We start from the raw sequence: 25,116 nt of genomic DNA, 5'->3' as shown, positions 1-25,116 counted from the left end.
GACTGTAGTGGATAGACAAACTAAGTACTACCTACTATTACTAATCAGATGGCTAGACAAGCCTTCTTAACTATACAGAATAACATACTAAGCTGTGTGGATGATGAAAATAAGCTCCTCTATTAACAATTAGATGGCTAGACAAGCCCTTTCTAAACATCAGAATAACATACTAAGCTGTGTGGATGATGAAAATAAGCTCCTCTATTAATAATCAGATGGCTAGACAAGTCCTTTCCTAAACATCAGAATAACATACTAAGATGTGTGGATGACAAAACCAAGCTCCTCTATTAATAATCAGATGGCTAGACAAGCCCTTTCCTAAACATCAGAGTAACATACTAAGCTGTGTGGATGACAAAACTAAGCTCCTCTGTTAACAATCAGATGGTTAGGCAAACTATTTCCTACACTTCAGAATATGGTGAGCTGTGTGGATGATCAAAAGAAGTTTTCAGTATTTACCAAATGTTGTTGAATGGACCAATCCCATATTGGAGAAGGAATGTTGGTTACAGTTCCAAATATATTATGTGTATCTTTATGAAATGTAGCAAAACTTTAGTAATATGTGCAAGTCTGTTAAACACAAAAAATAAGATGTATTACAAAAGTATCTGTACTAAAGATATGTCTGTAAATTGACAACATCAGTTTGACTCAGACTCTGGCAAGTTGGAATGCAAAGAGATGTTCAAGTGAAGAATAAAAAATACTTTTGTCCATTGTACATTTTGTATGTTGCATTGACATAACCTATAGAACTTCCAAAATACATATCTACAGTTTTTTCAGTTTCCCTGCATATTGTATCTGGTATTTCCTTTCCTCTACCACAAACTATCACTAAATCAGCAATGTAGGGTAATATGAATCATTGATAACTCTGAAATCAAATACATAATGTCATGTTGAATGTCACCCTGTAAGTGGTCTTGGCATGTGCACTTTGACCCTACCTAGGCACAGAGGGAATAAGATGGCCAGACAAACTATATCCCTCTAGCAACAAGTTTATTTCAAAATCAAGGAAAAAACATGGTTTTTAATTACTAAGAGGAGAAATGTATATGTGCACATTCCATTTTTTTTTACAACTGAGTACAAGCATAAGATATAACAACAGCTCCACGAAATCAGAAAAGAAAAAGTTTGATGAAGCATAGTTTTGCCAATTTCAAAAATATCAATACTAAATGTTTTTGAAATCTAAGCCCCAGAAATATTCTGAAAAAATATTTCTAGCATTAAGATGTCTAAGTTTGATATATGTGAATATGATAATTACATAATATATGCATGACAATTACATAATTGGTGCTGTTGTTGATATCTGCAGTAACATTGTTATCCTAAGCTAGAGTTTTGTGTATCAGAATCTAAAGATTTTTTAAACATTTACATCGAACTTTGACATTAACATATCATTATTTTCCTTTACCACTACTGGCAATTATTAATAATCTACTAGTATTATATTTCAACAATACAAAATGACAACCATAGAAAGCACAGGTTCAAACTTGTGTGGTTTAGTTTTTAACTGAAACATCCAAAGTGTATGTAAATCTACATTTCATGTTCAATTAGCCTTTGTTCTTTCATTTGCATGTCCAAGACGTTCCAGTATTCTTAATTTAATGTGCAAATTATTTACACTCACTAACAACTCTATTTTTTCTTTTACAGTTTCAAATGTAAGAGGGTAAATCAGAGTTATGAAACCTGTTAATTATGGTTTTCTAATAGCATTCATTGTTCTAAGAATAAGGTATGTTACAATTTTTATACTCTGAGATACAATGTGTTTCTCAAAGGTGAAGAGTCAGAAGAGAAAAAACTAAGTTCAGACTTTTCAAAAATAATTTTTGTCACACTATATATTTTAATGACACTTGCCATAAAATCATCACAAGTTATAAAATTCGTGAACAGAAGAGTACAACTGAAACTAAGTGTTATAGATACATTCTTACATGGCTTAATAGTTTTTATGTGAAGAAAAGCTAATATTTCTACATATCTTTATAATTTTGCTACTTGTTTCAAAACACAACAAAATTGAAGAAACATTAAATTTTTATGTTATTCTCATATTTCTTTTGTTTCACCCACAATTTCTGTATTTTAAACAAATAGGCCTACCTTTATAGGTAATAATCTTCATTAGCTTAAGCAATAGGTACAATTTAACACATCTCTTAAACTTTTAGGCAATAACAGTAAGATGTGATTAACTTTGTTTGAGCATTTTATATGCAAAACTGAAATTTAGCATCAAATTCTTTATGTAGTTTTTGCAGAACTGTTTTCACTTATTTCCTCTGACATGGTAATATTGTAATCAAATGGATTTACACATATTCAAAATGTTTAATGAAATGTAGTAACACATATAACAAAAACACTGAAATCTTTCTGAAAACAAAACCAACACTCATCTTCTTAGTTTTAATTTATCTCAAGGACATCATTGAATTTCAGAAGCATAACAATAAACTCTTATAATAATATTATGTAGAAAAAAAATTGATATCTATTTACATCTCTCATATTATACTCATATCATTGAATGTTAATATTTTGTAACAATAATCCTTTATTACTCACTACATTTTGATAAGAAACAGACAAAGCTTTTCCTGGTGTTGGAAGTTTTGATTTATGAAGCAGAGACAAGATGTTACACCACACCAGTTCAGGATGAGAGAAACATTTCTCTAATTCTCCCAAAAGCTAAAAAGACAGAAACAAAGGTTCTTTTGACTTAACCTATTTTCACATATGTCACAGAAAGGTGAACAAACTGTTTAAGCACAGAAATGTAGTCAGCAGTTAACACAAAGCATATATAAATGTATTAGCACACACATACAATGAACTGAATTCACAGAACATTACAATTATAGAAAACATTCTCAGAATTTTAGGAATACTTTTTACCTCCACCACCAAAAGTGGACAGAGGTTATGTTTTCACCCCTGTGTGTGTTTGTTAGCAAGATTTCTCAAAAATGGTAGAATGGATCTGGACTAAAGTTGGTATACATTTGGACTATGACCCACCTTAGAAGATATTGATTTTTGAAGGTTCAAGGTCAAATGTCATAGAAAGATCAGAAAATCCAAAAAAATTCCTATTTGTTAACATGGGGACCAATTTTTCACACTATTTGCTCTATAACTCATTCAAAAATGATCAGATTTTGATGAAATTTAGTAGACATGTGTAGAATATTATTCCTCATTGTTTTGCCAAAAATTGTCCATTTCTATTGATAATGATGGACTTATGGACACATTTTCCTATTTTTTTAGAGCTGATTATCATCAACTCTGCATGGCAGACATATGTGCTCTATTGAGTGCTCCTCTAGTTTCACATGTAATATTATTTTAACTTTCCATGGGTTAAAATATTAGAATCATTCATTCTATTACAAAATCACCTTTCTACTTATAGAAGTGAAGCAGTTCTAAAATAGTGTTAAGATCAAGCTATAAAAAAAATTTCTTCATCATCTCAGGCCATTTTTGATCAACTCTCTTGCTACAGGTTTGGCTGATTCAACCGAGTTCGTGATCTCAAAGTGACCATCATAAATTAATATGTTTTGTGTATCTCCATGAAATATCACAAGCTTTCAGTAAACATTACAAGTTCTTTATAGAAAAAAAAATCAGAATTTTTAATTTTTTGACTAAAAACTTCATGAATATATGGAGTCAAAGTGTTGACTGCTCTAAAGTAAAGTGATTTTCATGTTCAAATTAAATATACTTTTCTTCATCTGAAAATTGTCAAATTTCATTTGCATAATCTCTAAAACCTCCTAAATAAATATCAAACGTTTTTTTTGTAAAACTTTATATTTTATCTATTATTTTCTCTACCCTACCTCTATATGCATTTGGTCAATTTAACTGATCTCATAGCCACTATAAAAAATATGAAATAAATCTAAAATACCCAATTTTTCTTTCTTGAATGACTGCAAATTGTAACAGGAGACTGCAGCTGTTTATCTTAAATAGCTTAAAGCTCATAACAGAATACAATTGTTTATACTTAAATTTTATTATTGTATTGCCCCATGAACCATGTACAACTAACAATACTGCCACACAAGTTGTAAATAACTCAGCGAATGTGTAACTCACTTGCTGCATCAAATCACGTAAAGAATGAGTTGCTCTTGAAGAATATTTTTTTTCAATATCTTATCTAATCTAATAAGTTTCTAATTTTTACATTGTAATTACTTTTATAATAATAACTAAAGAATAAACATGAAAAACAAAAAATATAATACTTACCTGGGTTTTCTTTTCTTTTTTCGTTTGCTGTTGACTGTCAATGAAACTTAAGCCTAATTTTTTTATACTAATGGTACTACTATACTAGATTTTTTATTTAATTAAATACTGCATCTAAGAAAATAGAATAATTATATGTAAAAAGCAAACAATGTTTTATAACTATCATAATTCTTCTGGCTTTCTAACTATCAGATAAAAGTCTTTTAAAAATTCAGCTAAGCTCAAAATGCGATTCCCATGAGATTAAATTTGAAACTGAATGATGAAATAGACAATGCACTGTACAACAAACAATGTAACATAATACATCATTTGAGATATTAAAACTTTTTCTTTCTGTTGGTTATAAATTATATAGTACAAAACATCAGAGAGAACTATTGACAATTTGGGATGTGACAGGTAGGCACAGCAAGTGGGTTTGATTTTCTAGTTTATGACTCCATAACAAAGAAGATTGAAGGCAAAAAAATTATACTTTGCCTTAGTATTATTTATGTTAAATTCCATACTTCATTATAAAATTAAGAACTTAAAACTTATATAATGTTAAAATTTGGTTTATTAACTAGGTTTTAATACCAAGTTATTTGTATGCAATAATAATAAAGTAGCTTTATTAAATTTTGAATGTAACTCTCTAAAAAGTCAGTATATGCATACTTTGACCTTAGTTAACTCTAAAGACCTCAGACTATGTAATTTGTTATCACTGGATAATTCATGTTCATGCATGCACCATATACTATTTTTAACTATTTACTGCCTTTACAAGGACTTATACAAGAATAATTAGACTAAGGTGATATCTGATCTAAACAATTTTACTGTAAGCACTTAAATAATAATGGCTATTTCATGAATATATCAGTGCTAATCAGATGAACGCTGTTCCTAAGTGAAAACACTTTAATTTTATAATTTTTGTTAACTCTCTTCTACAGCATCTCATTTCACAAAGTTTAACATTATAACCTGATCTTTTATTTATAACAAAATTAGTCAGTGTAACCAAAGAAAATTACAAACAGGCTGAAACTAATTGTTCCTCAGACGTTTTTTCAAATTAATCAGCAATTGTCTCAGTTTATGGATGAAATTCAATATCATTCAAGCTTTCAAAGCATGCAGAGTAAAATACTTTTGTTTTATTTGATAAACTTATTTATTTTTCAAAATTCCCTCCACAATACAATTAAGAAAACACAAGTTACAGAATTTAAGTTTACTTATTGATCATAACTAAGCATCCAATAAAAAGACAAAGAATCTGTACAAATTGTAAATACATTTTCTTAGTTCCTTAATACAATGCTTCAAGGTAGCATTATCTCAAAATGATGTATTTAAGTGTTTTAAACTCACAAGAAAGAAACCTATCGTTCTATAGGTATTTGAAGAACTTGTAGCATTCCACCACAATTTAATTCTTTGTATTCCACTCCTCATCAGTGACCCTGAATACTACCAATGAAATATTAGACCTCACTACTATAAAGGCTTGAGGAGGAGTGGAATTCTCCAAAACTAGTCTGGCTCACAGACACACCCCTAATAAAAGAATAGACCATTCCTAGTTTTTACTTGTTGTTAACAAATGTTTAAACAACTCTATTCAATTATGTACCAGCTGCCTAGTGTCGGCTAACAATATGGAGAATTAAATTGTGGTGAAATGCTACAAGTTCTTCAAATACCTATAGAATGATAGGTTTCTTTTTTGTTAGTGTAAAACACTTAAATACACCATTTCGATAACTCACTACTATAAAGGCTTGGTTTGGTCTGATATTTCATTGGTGGTAGTGTCCAGGGTCACAGACACACTTCTAATGAAAGAATAGACCATTCCAAGCTTCTACTTGTTGTTAAACAAATGTTTAAACAACTATATTCAAGCATTATCTCTTCTATCCAAATTTGATTCTCTTGGTTTCTTTACACTTACAATTAAAACAAATGTTACAAAAATGAAAAAGTAGCCAACCAATCTTTCTGATAAGTACCTACCTTAAGGTAAAATGGCAAAAGACTAGATGCAGAAAAAATACACACAGCAGCTGGAAATGTTACAAATGATGTAGAAGGTTGAGAAGGACCACCCTAAAAAAAACAAGAAACATCAAAAATACTTTAAAATTTCAGATGATCAAATGAGTGCTGTGATTCAAAATAAAAAATAAAAATCCTAACTTTGCCAATTATCAAATCATGAAGGAAGGAAAAATAAACACAAAACAATTACATTAACTATTAATCTTAACTTAAGTCATAATAAAACAATGCAAATAACAACACAATAGTTGTTTGAAACAAAAAATTAGGAAATCCCCAATTCTATAAAAAAACAAAAGCAGGTTTTCTCCACAATTTAGTAACTGGTTAAACACTACTGTGCAAAAGTTTCACAGTTTCAACAATTATGTTTTTATAACTGATTAAATAACTCAAACCACTGATATGTTTAACTATTTTTGTATTTCAATAAAAGATAAGTACTCCATGTTTTTCAAATAATTAAGTTATGTACACACTTACCAGCAGACGACAACAATAACCATGTATCTTTTCATCCTTTTCATCAAACAGCATGAAAAAGAAGCTCTCACTAGATAATATATGAAAAATAACCATACTTCTAGTTCACTGCTTATACTATTCAAATACAAGTATTGTCATCATATGTCATCAATTGCTCTTATTCACACTTTAATTCCTAAAACTACTTATATCTGGAGACTTCAGAAAACAATATTTTGGGTACCAAAACCCTAAACTACTAACCTTTTATACACTGAAGTTGGTTTCAAGGAACTTGCATCAGGAAAACATAAGTGAGACAAAATGTTGCTGTCATAAACTAAGTTCTCCTAAAGTAAAAACATAAACAGTCCAGACATCACAGGACTTTATATCATTTTAAACAACTATAAAATAATTTACACTAGTAGTTTACTTTCTTATCAGAATTTTAGGGATATCTTTCAACACGTAATACTTCTTTTCACATTACTTTATTATTTCCATGGGTTAAAATATTAGAATCATTTATTTCATTACAAACAAATTTCTTCACTACCTCAGGCCACTTTTGATTAACTCTAAAGAGTGCAATTACATAATTTGTTTTCATGGGGAAATATATGTTCAGGCATGTACCACATACAATTCTTACTACTTAATACCTCTACAAAAATAATTAGGCTTAGGTGGTCATTATAAACCACTAAACATGACAAACTGATATCTGATCACCAAAAGTTTACTGTATGCACTTAAATACTAATGGCTATTTCAGGAACTTATATTAAAGTGGCATCACTTCTGAATCTATCAATGCTGATGATGTGCAATTTTCTTACAGGGTGAGACTGTACATATACATAGAATATTATCTGTCCCATACCCATTTTTAACAATGAAATCATTCTGTTTAATAAAATATTAGAATATTCAAGAAATGATAAAACAAAAGTATTGGCACATTATGAAAGATTTAGCTTTTCTTTTTTTTAGTTTCCAAAGAAACAGTCATTGATTCACTAATTTCAACTTCCAAGGTTGAGGTTTTGAGATAAAATTAGAATTAATGACCAACGTGCTTTTTTTCTAATTGTTTGCAGCAGCTTGTAATGAGATCTCAGAAATTTAATCAATAAATTACAGTGACTCATAAAATAATCAATTAATCAAAAATACGATTAACTGATTAACGTCACAAAAATAACCAATCAAAATTAGAGTTTCCAAATATTTGTTTATTTTTTATTATTTCAACTATCCATATAATTGAAATATTGCCATTATGTTTGCTGTCAAACACAAAGCTATATAATAAGAGGAGAGAGGTGTCTCATCATTTGAGGATCTCAGGTTTCATTCCCAATGCCACTAAACTAGCTTGCCCTGTATTTGTTATTGCAAAGCTACTAAGACTATCTGCCACTAATTTTGAACTACTTAATAGAGGCAACTGGCTGACAGCACCCACTTCCAACTCTCTGGCTACTTAAGTGTTAAATAAAGTTTAAATATGTTTTGTTTTTTTAACATTGTGTTATGTTTCCAAGTTATAATTTCATAACTGTATTTTTTAAGGTTGTATAACCAAGTGCACATATAGTGGAGGGATACAGGGGGTCTGTACCCTCCCTCCATCAATGTTTTATCTCATAAATTAATAAGTGTGGTCTTTTAACATTGTACAAGCAGGCATGGATCCATGAGAAGGGGGTCTTGACTAAAGCTAGACAATTAGTGGATATTTGCTAATCAACTATTGATACTTCATTAACCCTAAACTTATGTGCACTCTTTTCTACACATGTAATGAGGTTTCACTGAGTAACAATCAAAATTTAATAAAGCAACTTTACTATCAATGCATGTCATTGAAATTAGCATTATAATGTATATTACAATTCAATTTTTAATTCCTTTATTTCAAAAGAAACTTGTAACAAACATTCATAATCTTTGGTTTTGTTGTCCCATGATGCACAAGCACTTACAAGTCTTAACTTTAGGTCTCTCTAACTTAAATAATCTTTTGTGTACACAAGACATCTACACCTAGACAAGAAACAAGGCTAATTACTCTTATTTATTTCAAATTCCTTAGTACGAGTTTCGAGAAAGTCAAAATAAATTTCTTGGGAAGTCTTTACAGAGGCCATGCAAACTTTCTACACATAGACTTGCAATTTCAAACTCAATAGAAGGGGCTCATTTTAAACTACAATCTCCCAATGGTTATTTTAAGATTGGCATACAGAATTCCTTACAAAGTCAAACCATTCATAGCATTCTTACCACTTCTGTTTTCACTAGCACTTAGCATTGTTTCTCACCTTGAAGTATGTTAGTTAGTATTTAGGTTTTAGCTCTATATTTTAGTTAATTATGTGTTATTTATGTTTTAAAATGCATATTTGAAAAGCTTGACATTTTTTAAAAATTTAACCCAAATTTTGCCTTTGTTCATGAGGCGTAAGTATTGTACGCGAGCACAACAGCATTATTGCTGATGGCTAAAGTATCTCTGTTGACAATATGATAATACTGCCCCTGAAACCCATTGATGTGTGTTGCAATAAATAATGATAATGCTAAAGGATAGGAAAACAAAATAAAACATTAAAAATAAACTATATGTGACAATGTAAAGACTTACAATTAAGAATATAACCAAAAGATTAATTGATGAAAAATGAAAAGGTATGTACATTTTTTTATTTCTAATGTTTAAACATTTCATTGCACTATACATTGATGACAATACCTGAAATATTCATAGTCTGAGTGTAAATAACTACATTAAAAAAATAATAAATCTTTAGTTAAAATACTTAATAAAAAAAAAATATCATTCCTCGTGCAAACAGTACTTGTAATCTTCTAATTGCAATTGTGATATGTTAGAAATATAAACATTACTCTCCTTACCAGCAATAATAAAATACGTTTTCATTATACAATTATAAATTGATTTGACTTACAGAATATCTGTGTGGGATTACTGTATAAAACAAATATTAAGGAATCAAGAAGGAAATGTACAAATTATGTTTGAAAAAAATTGTGGTCAAATACTGAAACATTGTTTTTATAAAAAATTATGCTTTTTAAATGTACATTGGGCAACCTTTAGAAGGAGTCAACCATCTGAAAATAAGTGTAATTCAAAAACAAAAGAATATGAAGAAAAATAGGAAGATTTTTTAATCTTATAATACATTATCATCATGTTAGAATAATGCAGTGGTTGGAAATGTATGAAGGTAATACACACTTGTTTTTTTTCTTCCTTTTTTTACTTGTAGGACATGTGTGTGTGTGTGTGTGTGTGTGTAGGAGGCATCCATTAATCGATTAACTCTGTCCATACAGGGTCGGTCGATGTGACATACCTTGTAACCACAAAGCCACCAGAGTTTCATACTATAACTTTTAATGTAATGTGTGTATCATCACAAAATTTTACAGCTTTCAAAAACTTTACAAAATTTGTTTAAATTACGTATTTATACTAAAAATTTCTCCATGAATATATGGAATCAAAGTGTTGACTGCTGCAAGTGCAAAGTGATTTTCACATTAAGATTAAACACACTTTTCTTCATCTGAAAATTGTCAAATTTCCTTTGCATAATCTCTAAAACCTCCTAAATAAATATCAAACATTTTCTCCAGTAAAACTTTATATTTTATCAGTTACTTTCTCTACCCTAACTGTACATGAACTTGGTCAATTTAATCAACCTTGTAACCACTATAAAAAAATATGAAGTAAATTTAAGTTACCCTTTTTTTCTTTCTAGAATGACTGCAGATTGTAACAGAACACTACAATTATTTATCCTAAATAGCTTAAGGCTCGAAATAGTCTATATCTACTTACTTTTATTCTCCTCTGAACCATGTTTAACTGGTAATCCTATATACAAGTTGTAAATCACTTGGGAAATGTGTAGTTCTTGTTACCATATTGAAGGACATAACACACGAGCTACTTGTGAGCATACCCCGTGAAAAATATTTTTTCATTAGCGTACCTAATCTATTTAACCTAGTAAGTTTCTAATTTTTATATTTTAGTTACTTTTATAAAAATATAAATGAAAAACAAGAAATATAGCACTGTTTGATTGCCAATGAAGTTCAAGCCTACTTTTTTTTTATAATGATAGTACTAATTCATTGAATAATTTATATTTATTTAGATAATGCACTTAAGAACACAGAATAATAATATGCACAAAACAAACAAATTTTTATAACTATTATCATTTAAATGGCTTTCTAACTAAGACAACAAGGCTTAACAGGGTTCATATAAGTTTAAGGGAAAACAATTCAAGGACAATTTAAGGATATATTCCAGATTTTCAAGGATTCACATAACTCAAAAATTAATATATAGATAAATTTGTCACTAAGTCATACCTGAATAAATGAGACACTGAATATTCACTTAATACAGCTACAAAATGCAAAGTCAGTAGCAGCACCAACAAGCTTGTTATTGCAACAAATGTTGAGATAAGATAAACATGCAAAATAGTACATTAACACTCATTCTCAAATCATGTCCAGTTAATTAACTAAAAAATACTAATATATCAAAACCATGACATTAGGCTCACAAACACACTAAAATAAAATTTAATAACAGTAGTCTTGACATGAAATCAAACACAAATTTTTAAAGAAATCTTTCCATTTAATATTTTATCAGTGAGTAACACTATTTCAGTTGAGAAATAAGCTGTCTATGAATTAAATCCTTACATTATCAGTACATTATTACTACTAAAATATTCTAACAATTATTAGTTTAAAAGAATAAATTAATTAATTAATAAATTAGTTTATAAAAAAAATCTGCAAAGTTAACTGTGACAAGTACTTGTCTTAAGTACACAGTAATTCGCATTGACACATCTCAAAAAGTGTCGTCTATAATTATATTTAAGTAAAGTAACTTATTGTGAACATGCCCATTCCCTAAAAACAAATACTAAGCATGATAAATAACTATACAATAATAAAAAATATAAACTATAAAATTAATTATAACTTCAAATCAAAAAACATATTTTGAACATGCTGTTTTATTTAAATTTATAGCAATTTATAAGGCAATTGATGAAAAGTTAATACCAACCTGTGATTGCAGAACTTCAGAGTGAACAAAGCACAGCCAGTTAAAACTTTAAAATCCTGTCATTTTGCAGGAGCATTATGCAACAGAATGTAGATACTGGAAATTATGACCTCCACATTCCAACCAGCTACAACACATCCTGCTTGAAAGCCATTGTGCAGTTTATGCAGTTCACAGGTCCCAACATTTAAAATTTTGTGACTGGTTTGCTGTTCAATTCTTTTTGAAAGATCTTTTAAAACCTTTAGGTTCACAATAGGCTCAACCATCGAAAGTTGCAGAAGATCTCTGAAGCCAAATATTATGATAAAACTGGATATCTTTTTGTATACATCATCTGCAGTAGCATGTCCAATAAATTTAGATGTATAATAAAAGGTTTTACCTCATAAACACAGAGGAAGCAAATGTGGATGTCTAGCTGTTTTTCCTGCAGATCTTCATTTAGGCTTTCATCAAACAATAGCACAACTGAATTTCCTTTGTGATTTTGTTCAAGTTTTGCAGACAAATGTGGAGCTATACCAAAAGTAGCAAAGCATGCCATTTTGCATTCTGTACAGCTGTACTGCTTAACAACTGAATTGTCTAGAAAAATGAAATTGAAAACATTTTCACATGAGTGAAAACTGTAGTGGCTTGTGAATACTTTTAAGGTCCATAATATTTCTGCTTTAACTCTCTAAACACGGGCTTAGTGAATTTGACCAACCATGTGACCTCTTTGTACTCGTTTAAAGTCTTTGTAGATTTAATACTTCTAACTTTCAACTGTGTATATTTTCACAAAATTTGGCAGTCTTTCAGTTAATATTACAAGCCTTTCACATACAAAAAATTATATTTTTTAGTGAAGGATTTTCAAAAAACTAAAACAAAGATTTGTCCATGAATATATTGAGTATTTGTTTTGGATAGTCTGTGTGCAAAGGGATTTTGATGTTAATATTAAAAATAGTTTTCCTCATCTCAAAAATCTCAAATTTAATTTCTGTAATCTCTAAAACATCCTAAATACATATCAAATGCTTGTTTTCAGTAAAACTTTATATTTCATCTGTTATTTTCTCTCCCCTAACTGTATACAAGGTTGGCCAATTTGACTGACCTTGTAGCTCCTAAAAAAAAGGCAATAAAATAAATCTAAATTACCCTCTTTCTCTTTCTAGAATGACTTTAAATGTGGAGTGAAACTACATTCTTCTATCATAAATAGCTTTAAACTCATAACAGTATACATCTATTTATAATTAAATTTCATTGTTTTGTTGTCCTTTTAACCATGTCTAACTATTATCCGCGCATTATAAGTTGTAAATCACTCAGGGAATGTGCATCTCACGTTATGCTCTTGAATTATGTTATCCACGAGCTATTATGAGCTGCTCGCGAGTTAGCCTCGTGAAACATATTTATTATTATTATTTATTTTACCTAATCTAATCTTAACTATCATAAAAAGATCCCTATTTTTACACTTTAGTTACTTTTATAATAATAAATAAATAAAAGTACTCACCCAATCTTCTTTTTTCTTGCTGTCGATTGTCACTGCCACTTAACCATACTTTTTTATACTAATGGTAGTAATACACTAAATAATTTTTATTTAATTAAATAATGCACCAAAGAATGTAGACAAAAAGTAGACAATTTCTCCTAACTCTCAAAATTTTTCTGGCTTTATAACTGCAACAAGAACCATTACTAATTCATTCAAACTAGTCATTAGCTTTCCTACTGGAACGGAGCTGAGTGAAATTGATGATTATCTGTTCAGAACACAACATTATACAATCCGTCATTTGATAGATGAAAACCTCGGCTTTCTATTGGTTATAGGTAATATATAATTAAACATAAGACATAACTATTAATAAATCCTAAAAAAGAGGATGTGACAGGTGGGTGTGGCAGGAGGGGGCTGATTTTATAGCTCTGTAACCAAACAAAATTGAAGGTTATACCAATTACAGTTAGTCTGAGTAATAACGATTTTATAATGAGTAATTTGCATTTAATTTTGTATTTTTTAAAAGGGGTGGTGGATAATATAGAGAAAAGAAGATGCCTAGAGAAAATATGTCATGTGTCACACCAGGGGAGATTCAGGATTTTTTTTTAATATTGCCTTGTAGAATTAAGAACTTAAATCTTATATATTATTAAAATATGGATTATTAGCTAAGATTTTATACTGTACTAATTGGTATAACATAAAAAAAGTAGTCATGCACGATAGGGTTAAGCAGTTGTAGAGTAATTGCTCAAATTCAAACTCGGTGCATTAGTAGTAGGCATGGCTGCTCCCCTTTTGCCTCATTAATGCTAACAGAGTCAGTAGTTAAAGTAACATTACCAGTAGAAGAAGAAGTGCCTATTATATTAGCAGGCTGGCTTGACTTGATAAGTGTGGAGTGTTTTTCCCTTTTGTGTGGCTGTTTAATGCCAACTCCCCCATAATGTGTGTCAGTGTGTCTCCTACATAGAAAGCAGTACCCTTTGTGAGCAGAATCGTATTTTCTAAGCCAGTCACGATATTCTTTTCTATCAAGCCATGCATCATTAAAATGGCAAGTCTCACATTTATGGAGGCAGCTCCTGATTCCTTAAGTAGATTTCCCTCTGAATGACTATACTGAATTTTCGCAAAAAGAAACAACAAAGTTACCTTTCATAAAACAGGAAGTACTGTGTAGTTCATTTTAGAAAAACATGGATTAGTCGAAATTCTGGATAAATCGAACTAAATGAAAAGTCCCAAATTCTTCCTTCATTTTGACGTGTTTTAAAAACATGCTTAATTCTTACTAAAAAATATGAACTTCTGTTAAATCAAAGAAATACCATGCCTACAAATCTAAGTTCAAATATTATTTTTACCAAGATTTTTTGGACAGAATTCTTAGACGTACCATGGGAAGCAATACCTATTCACAACTGAATGGTACCTGTCTGGCACATGTACAGATGGAAGTATGTTGGTTTCCACTGACACACTGGTTAGATTTATTTGCTTCGACTTCGTTGTTTACTACCTTCATTACAATTCATTTATAGAGTTTAAATATAGACTTCGCAGTCGATAGAATGATGGCGAAAATGACAGTAACATCAAAACGTTAAAGTTGTTGGAAGAAGTAGATAAAAGCCAGGATAGCAAAACAACTATTGTCGCTAAATATAAAATACTGAAATTTTATTAATGTTGTGAGCTTTCTGCTATGTTAACATAGGTCTGTAAACAGATATAAAGTACACCCATTATGTTAATTTTTTTTTAATATGTATTCATGTAGTACATATGTCGTTTAATGTACACAACTTGTGAGATTGAATGTTATTTTTGTAGACAAGGGACTTAAGCACGAAAAATAAATAATTTAACACATATACATTTACTCTCCTTGATTTTTTAAACATTGACTACACACAGTTACCTTCCTTGATTTTTTCTTAAGAATTTGATTAATCCAAACTTCTCTTTATTCAAACTTTTTCTCTGGTCCCAAGAAGTTCAAATTAAGCAAGCTCCACTATATTATTTGTAAAAATAAGGGCAACCACTCACATTAATTACCAGCTGACATACCCACTCACCAAGTACTAAAAACTTGCGATGTTCTATTTATAAAAAACACATACAAACACATGGACCTGCACAAAGATATGCTTAGTTTTTACTTCATTCTCAGTTTCCCAAAATTCAAGGATAGAATCAATATTTTAAAAATAATCAAGTACATTCATGGATAGAATCAATATTTAAAAAAAAAATTAAGTACATTCAAGGACTTAAAAAATGGTTTCAAAGTTCTAGGATATTCAAGTATTTTCAAAGACCATACAAACCCTGCTTAAGATAATTCCCTAAGCTACTTTATCTGAATACCACAAGATAAACTGAAGACAAACTTGACAATACTCTGTACTGAAAAAAATGTAGTGTTATACATGATTTGATAGATTAAAACTTTGCCTTTCTATTGGTTATAAATGATATAACATAAAACATTAGAGAGAATTATTGGCAATTTTGAAAAATAAGATGAGACAGATGGCAGTGTTCCAGATAAGGAACATACTGGTATAACTCTTGACCAAAAATCAGCCATTTATGGCCTTAAAGTTTTTTTACTGCCATGGAAAAATGAATACAGTTCATGCCACTTTAATGGTAGTACAGTAATTAATGGGCAGATTCTTGTAACTTTCTGCTGCAGTTCTGCACAGTTCACAAAGTAGAGCTGCAAAAATAAGCACTCTCTAACTTGTAGAAGTTTCTCTTGGTGCACTCATGAATGAACCAAAGTTTGTGTAAAGAAATAAAAGAAAAATTGTAATGTCATTATTTATGTTTATTACGACTACATATGGTGATTTAATTTGATAAATTAATCCTGTGCCAAATTTCACCTTTTGAAATAATAAAATAATTCATAATTAGTTAAATTACTCTCACTGAAAGAATTCTAAGAGTGATTATCAGGACCACTGAGATGGGTGTGGCAAGTGGATCTGATTTTCCAGTTTATGACTCCATAACAAAGAAGACCGAAGCCAAAAAAAATTATACTTTGCCTTAGTAATATTTATATTATAATAAGCAATTTATGTTAAATTCCATACTACAGAAAGGGAAGGGTGGAAGACCTAAATAAGAAATGTCACAATCCTCATACTACGATAGATTGAGAATTTTGTTTTTAATATTTCCTTATATAATTATAAACTTAAAACTTGTATAATATTAATATTTGATTTATTAACTACATTTTGATTCCAAGTTTATTGATATACATTGATAATAAAGTAGTTTAATTAAACTTTGAATGTAACTCGACTTACCCATTGTGAGAAGGTTCATGAATCTATCAATTAATCAACTAGTAAATACCACTAATTGTCTAGCTCTATTGATAATATGGCTTTGTTCTGTGCTTTATTTCAACACATAATGGGATTTGTTTGTACATGTCCACTTGCAAATACATTTGTAAGGAGACACAACAACTAAATTGTATTTGTAAAAAAGAATAAACATATATTTTTATATACAAAATAATCAATAATCCAACAACCACAAGAAAGTCTAGTAATTAAAAACTATTTCCTACAAGGTGTAATATATAGGAAAATATTCAAAGTTAAGAAAACAGAATTATTTACCTGTTTGGGATATCTTAAGGCAACATAAGGTTGTGGCTGCCCTTGTGCATCTTTACGAACTGCTACAAGAAGAACAGAGCTAAACACAGAATTGCTCTCAGGTCCTTTTGCATAAGAAACCTGTAAAAACATTTTAAATGAATATATAAAACTGTAATCTTACTTTTGAATTCCTTATATACACATTGCATGCTTTGAAAAACGTTTACAAAACTTTTTTTTTTTAATAGACAGATTCACTTCAATATTTAACTCTCAAATAATTAAATTTTTTCTAAAATACCATGCTTCTGAGATCTGAATTAAGAAAAAAATTAACTAGCTAACTCATCTTTCACCCTCCTCTCACGCCCTTGATTAAAATCAACAAAACTTGAAATTTAACAGACAAAATAATAAACATTCTCAACAGCCAAATGATTTGATTTATGGATGGGTGAACAGAAAGACAAATTAATCACATATAAATAAACTGACATACTAAAAGAAATATAAACTTACTTGCTAATGGAAGACAGATGGTCACATAGACATACAGATAGACAGGTTTGGTGCAGATACAAATTAAGAGAAGTTATTAGGATGTCATTTTGGCAAACTTTTCTGTTCTTAATTGAAGTCACTGGTAATAAATGCAACTAAGCACATTATTCACAGCTACCTCACACATAGAGTTGGTCAACAGAAAAATAAATTATCTAGTAATTCAAGATCAGGAATTATTTGTAAAACACCGAAGTTTTGGGAAAGATAGATCGATCCGGATAAAGGAGAATATATGTGAAATGACAAAGAGAATATGAAACCTTGATGGCAAATAAATTTGACCTATGACATCCACAGGCTAATAGGAGAAGAAAGTATTCTTAAGGGACAAGAGAAAAATTGAGCACAGGCTTTATGGGAATACATGTATAAGTTTTGACGTGTATTCAGAAAAAAGATCCTTTACAAGTTGTACCTTCATTTCTTGTCTTTATCATAATACAGACATCTCCAGGATTCTGTATCTTAGCAGTTGCTTCTAGAATATAGAGAAGTCTACTACTCCTACCTCTCTAGCTTTCCATCCTACATCTTTAACTTTATACAAGACTTGAAAGTTATAATTTTCCTATACTGAAAACATATTTCCTGTATGTACTTACCTCCTGTTACATAAATAGCTATTCTCATTTAGTGCTGCCCTCTTATGCAAAAATTTTTTTTGCATGCCATAAACCTCCCAAATGCCTTACAATCAACTGTTTCAGCTGCATCTTGCATGTAAATCCTCATGCGACAACACTCCACCAATAAGAGTGCGATACATATTCCCAACGCACGTGACTCCCTCTATTTGATTCTACCAAACTATCACTACGAGTTTTGGCAGAAAATGGAAGCACCGGTTTAGAGTGAGGAGGAAGGGTGGGAGGTGTCATAGGAGGTAAGTACCTATCAAAAATATATTTTCAGTATAGGATAGGAAAATTATAACTTCCAATATGATACATTACCATACTGAATAGGTGGAGGGGAAAAATAAAGAAGCATTCCTAGAGAGCATCTGAAGAACACCCTAAAAAGAGTAGATCCTCACAGTAGAGGATCATACATAGGAGACCATTCCACATCTGTATCAGGTGTATTTTTCACCCAGTGTGGAATTAGGTGTCGCAGACATGGATGGAAAAAGGGAGAAGCACATCCATATGGGAGAGAACAATGGTGGGATAAGGATCCAAACCACCATATAACAAATCTTGATCCCACAGAGTACTGGAATGTGGGTGAAAGTAAAAGGATATGCCCCTAGGTGTAGAGTGGCTAGGGTGCAACGGCCCTTAGACAGCAAGTCAACTGCATTCAAAACCCAGCCACAGGGAACTGACATCCATGTGGGGGTAGGAAAGGAGATCATACCAACAGCAAGTCAACTACAAACCAAAATCCAGCCATTTGGTGGGGGTAGGAAAGAGGATCATACCATCTTCACCTCAAGTTCAGCAGAACAGAGGGAATCCCAAACCTACCACTATGTGAATGGGACAAATGATAGCAATGTGATAAACTGCTTGACCAATCTGGACGATCAGCATAAGAAAGATGTATCGGTAATGGAAACTAACTCACTCAGAATCATCTGACAGGAACTGCCCCCAGTGCAATAACATCTTTGATATATGAAAACATCAAAGGATTGCGTAAGAGAAAGAACTGTATTAAATTACATGTCTAACCACTGAAATCCACAACACGAGTGGAGGAAACAAGAGTATAATTTAGTGAGGCACAGATACACCTGTAAGGCATGTATGAGGACTTATGTTGATTATGGGGGTAGGATGAAAGATTCCAATCGAGGGGTGAACTGTATTTTGAGGGCTAACTCCAAAGATACAACATCCCCTCCGATAAACCCATATAAAGATGGAACATCAGATTCAAGGACATATCACCAGCAGAACACCACCACCCTACTCTCAACTGAACGGTTGTAACATTATTTGTATCATATATCAATATCACATTCAGAAGGTTGCCTCCATGGTCCACCACCCCAGCAGACTTTGAACTGGACAGTGTTAAGAACTCCCATACTGCACTGGAAGTAAAAGGAGGGGGAGAAAAATGCAGTGGAGAGTCAAGAAGAACTTCAACACCAGAGACAGTGCAATGGGTGACCATAAAAACCCATCTTTGAAAAGCAGACCATATCTGATTTATTCAGTCGAAAGCAAGGCAGGGATGGGCAGCTATTCCCTTCTGGTTTACCCATGAAGTCCACAGGTGAGTACGGTCCAGAACAGGTATATTAATGAAGAAAATATATCAGTAGAAAAAACCAATATGCAATCTTATGGAACACATCATCTCAACAGTGAGAGTTTTACGGCCATGAAAATTAAAAATATGCAGTCAGCACAGCCAAATAGTGCAAATTTGACTATTTGAAGCATCCTGGTCAGGTACCACTTGCCACAGAGCAAAATCCAGAGAGTAAAAAAATAAAAAAGGAAAAGCCCTTGAAAAAAATAAAAATATATATATAAAAGATAACTTACCCAGTCACAATCTCACCAAAGCCTGAAGAATGGCTACAGGCAGAAGATGATAGCCTAAAAATGAAGACACAGTGATCCAACGCAGATAGTGAGATATGAAAATACATGGGATAGTCCACATGCCCGATTGAAGAATTTGATCCAAGGGATGAGGGAGGTGGGACACCAGGGAAAAGGTAAGGTGCCGGATCTGATGAGAAGACACCTGGAACAAACTACGGGAAGAAGAAGATAAGGAAAAACAAGCAAATCGAATTAAAAGCCAAACCCAATTGGTCAGAGTGGAAGGAGAAAGATCACAAACAGAGGATGTCTGCTAAGGAATGAATAAGCAAGAACAGCCACCATAAAAGGAGGCCATGCAAGCAATGCAACAATGAACAGCATGAAAGGGAAATAGTAGCCTATCCCTTATTTGGATCTGACTGAGGAAAAAGGTGGGAAATGGAAGGAAGTGAAATTGGTGAGAAGGAGGATTCATCCTCCCAAGCCACTGAAGTTTTGGGAAAGATAGATCGATCCGGATAAAGGAGAATATATGTGAAATGACAAAGAGAATATGAAACCTTGATGGCAAATAAATTTGACCTATGACATCCACAGGCTAATAGGAGAAGAAAGTATTCTTAAGGGACAAGAGAAAAATTGAGCACAAGAACAGAGGCATAAAGAGGTAGTAAAGAACCACATTAACATCCCAATCCGGAAGGACTGCACCACGAGGTGGACAACTAATCTCGAAGGAATGCAACAACAGGGAATGGGTAGGAGAGGTAAAAACTTTACGGTACCTGGAAAACGAAAAATGTGGGATAAGGCAGCCGAATAATCCGTGATCGAGGAGACAAACGACCCCTGATCAAACAGGCCAAGTGAGGAAATTTGTAATATGAGGAACAGTGGGTCAAGCAGGGGAAAACTCTTGACCCAAAAACCAATGGTGGAAAATGTTTCATTTACGTTGATAAACATCCCTTGAGGAAGGTCAAATGGAACAAGCTAAATAAGAAGTGTCCCACCAGGACAAATTGGATCTCCTCCCCAGGGACCAGATAAAAACTAGGTGTGAAGATGGCTGGATGTAACACCAGTGACTGAGATTGATGTAGAAGGGATGGAATAAGAGGAAGTGGTAACGGAGGAGGCAAATTGGAAGTGGAGCAGCTGCAGAAACCACAGTTGTGCCAGCCAGAAGAACTTGACATTCCATCAGATAAACTTTGTCGGGATGGGAAAGACAGTCCACAAAAAGATTGAAAGGACCTGGAACATGTCACACAAGGATACAAATACTGAGCTTGTGAACCCAAGAAAGGAAATCCAAAGTTCAACCACAAATGGAATGAGAATGGGTGCCACTTTGGTGATTGATATAAGCCACCACTGTAGAATTGTTGGAATGGATCATGACCAGATGATTCCTGGTAAGATGAAGAAAATGATCCAACACACGATTTACAAATAGAAACTGCAGAATGTATTTATGGTAAGATCTTTCAATCAGAGACCACAGACCTGAAGCTTCCTGCTGATTTACCCATGTCTCCCAGTCCTGAAGGGAAGCGTCCATAAAGATATTCAAATCTGACAAAGGGGAGGAACTGGAACACTCACCAACATGTGAGCCTTGTCCAACCACTAATGCAGATCACCTACTAGGGAAGGAGGAAAAGAAATAGGAGCCTCCAATGGAGCTCACACAAGATTCCATTGGTCATGCAGAGCCCAATGAAGAGACCTCATATGCAATTGACTCAAGGATATAAGGGTTTTCATGGAAGACCACATCCGCAAAAGAAGGTTGAGTCAGACTGAGATGACTGTTGAAAAAGACACCAAAATGGACAAGATATTGGGTAGGTATAAGGAATGACACATCCAATTTGATTAACTAACTCACATGAGCTGCCTCCAGGAGCAATATATGAGTGTGATGGGCAGACAACTTTTTGGAATGAGCTGACAGAAGCCAGTCATCCATGTAATAATGCAAGTGCAGCCCCTGGGCATGGAAGTGTCAGGCAAAAGCTTGACCACCCAACAAAAGACATATGGGGCTGAAACAAAGCAGGGCACAAAATTGATAAACTACCCTGTGATGAATGAACTGAAGATAGTACCTTGACTGACAAAATATTGGGATATGCAGGTAACCATTCGCAATGTCTATCTTGGTCATCTACAAACTTGGAGAAAAAGTCCACTTGAGGGTGAGAAAAGACTCCATGGTAAATCGGGGTAGAACCATAAATTGATTGAGGTAGGACAAATCAATCACAGGCCACAAGTCCCTGGTTTTCTTGGGTATCACAAACAGACTGGAAAAAAACCTGGAGAAGAATAATCGACAGGTTTGATGGCCTGCTGGGAGAGAAGATCTTGTACTGCCTCAAACAGATGTTGACTGGTGGTAGGATCCTGAGGCAATAGACACGAAACAGGTACCTGAGGTAATGCAGGAGAAAGAAATGGATGACAAGTCCCTCAGATTATACCCGATTAACCCACAGATCTGTGGTGAAAAGTCGCTAAAATGAAACAAAATTGGTTAAGTGGGCCCCCCACTCCCCAGTGGACCTGAACACTCTGGGTAGTCACTGTTACAGTTGGCAATGTGTCCATCTGTGTCAAATAAAATGATGAGAAGGAGTTGGATGAGAAACAGTAATAGGGCATATCTAGGCTCTGAATGACACAAATGATCCACCAAAGAATAAAGGGTAGTTTGTTGTTGCATCGAATCCATACAAGATTCTAAAGTTTAAAGAATATTACCAAAAACATACCGTTGTAGAAGAGGGGCCTTAGGTAAGTCCCAGAGATAAGTAGGTAATAAACGAACCTACAACAAAGCAGCATCCCTCTCTAGGACATCCCAACAATAGAGATACCATGTGTGTAAGGATAGAGCTGAAGAAGACAAACATGCCAACATGGAGGTAATCAGGGAGAGGCTATCCCATTAAAAACCCTCAGAATCTCTGTGGACTGCCTCAGAAAGAAGGTGGATGATAGACAAGTACCACAGGAGAGTTGATTGGGTAAGATAAAGTCAGGAAAACAGGGCATGGGATAAACAAACAGGATGATTAGGGCAAAAGCAATTCTTAGTGTTAAGAATCGAGAAACGGACATTCAGCCTGATGGTAGGTCAAGGCAAACTGATCTGAAGCCTGTGGAGGGCGAGGAATGCCGGCACCATCAACCATCCAGAGAAGAGGTAAAACCAAATACTGAAGAGGTGGTATCCTGTAACAATGAAGGAAAGGGATCATATGACATCGGGGAAATGGATAAAATAGAACAAACCTGAGAAATTATGTCTAAAAAAGCCATATTAGGCTTAGCTGATTGCACAGTAGGGACATAGGAAAACATGGCAAAATCAGGTGGAGGAAAAAGCCTGTCAAAATTCTCCTTCATCCAATCAGGTTCGGAATGTTCAAGAGGAATACGGCATATATGGTTTTTATACAAAAATTAGATATTTTTAGTGTACTGAAACAGAAGCAAATTGCAAAGATTACATTTTGGAGTTAGTACTGGTGTTAAGAAAGATATTTGAGTCTTATTCTCCCTTCATCTAAATTGAAACTGAAAGTGTTGTGAAGGGTTGCACAAGCTAATGTACTGTATGGATTGAAGCTTTTCATAAATTTATTTGGTATAAATAAATTTCATACATTTAGTTCCAGCATATACATCAATACTAACAATAATGCTTACCATGCTTAAAGAACCATCTTTAGGATAATGCTAAGGTAAATGTTGTTACTTTCTTAATATGTATTAGTAATGAATATGCACAATTTAAAATGTATTAGCTAAGAATGTAAAAGCTCTAATCTTGTTATCTGTGCAGTTCTGATCATCACAGTATAATCATGTTCAATTGAAGCAATATGAAAATTTTCGAGGCAATTTTACAATTGCTTCAGAGTTTTATTAGTTGAAAATACATAGAATAGAACTTAAAGGTTTTTAGTATAAGCGAGTAGTCAAGGATATATAAAAGAAAGGCAACAGAGAGATGCCTGTGTTACGAAATAAGTTTGTGGGATGAGCTCGAGAAGTAGTCATGTAAGGAGTGTTGCCTAGAAACAAGCAATAAGACGTGTGTATTACGAAATAAGCTTGTGAGGTGAGTTTGGGAACCAGTAAACAAGGTCAGTGGCATAGTTAGTAAGAAACATTGCCTAGAAACAAGATGAATACACCAGTACTTATGACAAGTTGAAGAATTACTGACCTCATCCTCTTAGAACTAAGAAAGCTACAGAAAAGTTTGGTTTGGTGAATCATATCGGCATTAGTATTAGTATTAGTGGTATTAGTTACAGCACATAGGTGTAGCAGTAAAAGTGAATAGGCAGCCGGCTAACACCACTTATCTGTAAGCAATTACTTGAAAGTTTTGTTTATGGTTCTGGTTTAGCCCGAGAATTCCCCTAAATAGGAACACAGGACTACTTGTGGGTGATGCTGTGTCCTATTTACTGGGTCAAAATAATACAGAGAAAAGATAGTTTAAAAACCCATGTCAGAGACTGAAAAGTTAAGTTCTCCGGGACTGAAGAAGTTCTCCAGTACCCATTAAGTTCCCCCGGGACTGAGAAGAAGTATTCTGAGTATCCAGAAGTTCTCCAGGCTTAAGAGATGACAATGAAGATGACGAACGTGGTTAAGAATTCTAACATCCCAACTTTACTATAAGTATAATCTCTCTTTCTTAATCAGCTAGTGTAGAAGTCATAGAAGATAGTAAATGTATGTAGATCAAGTGTTGAATACAATATATAAGTAGTAACTCAATAGAACTAATGTTTAAAGTGTAATGTGTAATGTTTTGGAGAAGTTATTAAATGTTAAATAAACGTTATTTTGAGTGTTCACCATTGGCCTGAGTCTCTA

At 32.7% G+C, this 25,116-nt stretch overlaps 1 protein-coding gene across 1 annotated transcript in view; it reads right to left on the bottom strand.

The window, feature by feature from the left end:
* Nucleotides 1–23,628, bottom strand: part of LOC111087463 (DENN domain-containing protein 2D-like) — a 56,973-nt gene extending 33,345 nt beyond the window's left edge. The window contains exons 1-6 of the mRNA XM_022394152.1: nucleotides 23,515–23,628; nucleotides 17,159–17,278; nucleotides 7,108–7,193; nucleotides 6,862–6,931; nucleotides 6,334–6,426; nucleotides 2,614–2,739 (exon numbers count right to left, since the gene is read on the bottom strand). Of these exons, the coding sequence (XP_022249860.1) occupies nucleotides 2,614–2,739; nucleotides 6,334–6,426; nucleotides 6,862–6,931; nucleotides 7,108–7,193; nucleotides 17,159–17,278; nucleotides 23,515–23,628 (609 nt within the window). The remainder of the gene's footprint in view (nucleotides 1–2,613; nucleotides 2,740–6,333; nucleotides 6,427–6,861; nucleotides 6,932–7,107; nucleotides 7,194–17,158; nucleotides 17,279–23,514) is intronic.
* Nucleotides 23,629–25,116: the final 1,488 nt, after the last annotated feature.

The sequence above is a fragment of the Limulus polyphemus genome, unplaced genomic scaffold (assembly GCF_000517525.1).
Source record: "Limulus polyphemus unplaced genomic scaffold, Limulus_polyphemus-2.1.2 Scaffold2183, whole genome shotgun sequence".
Taxonomy (NCBI): Eukaryota; Metazoa; Arthropoda; class Merostomata; order Xiphosura; family Limulidae; genus Limulus; species Limulus polyphemus.
The sequence above is the reverse complement of the archived record's forward strand: the minus strand, read 5'-3'. Positions and strand labels throughout refer to the sequence as shown.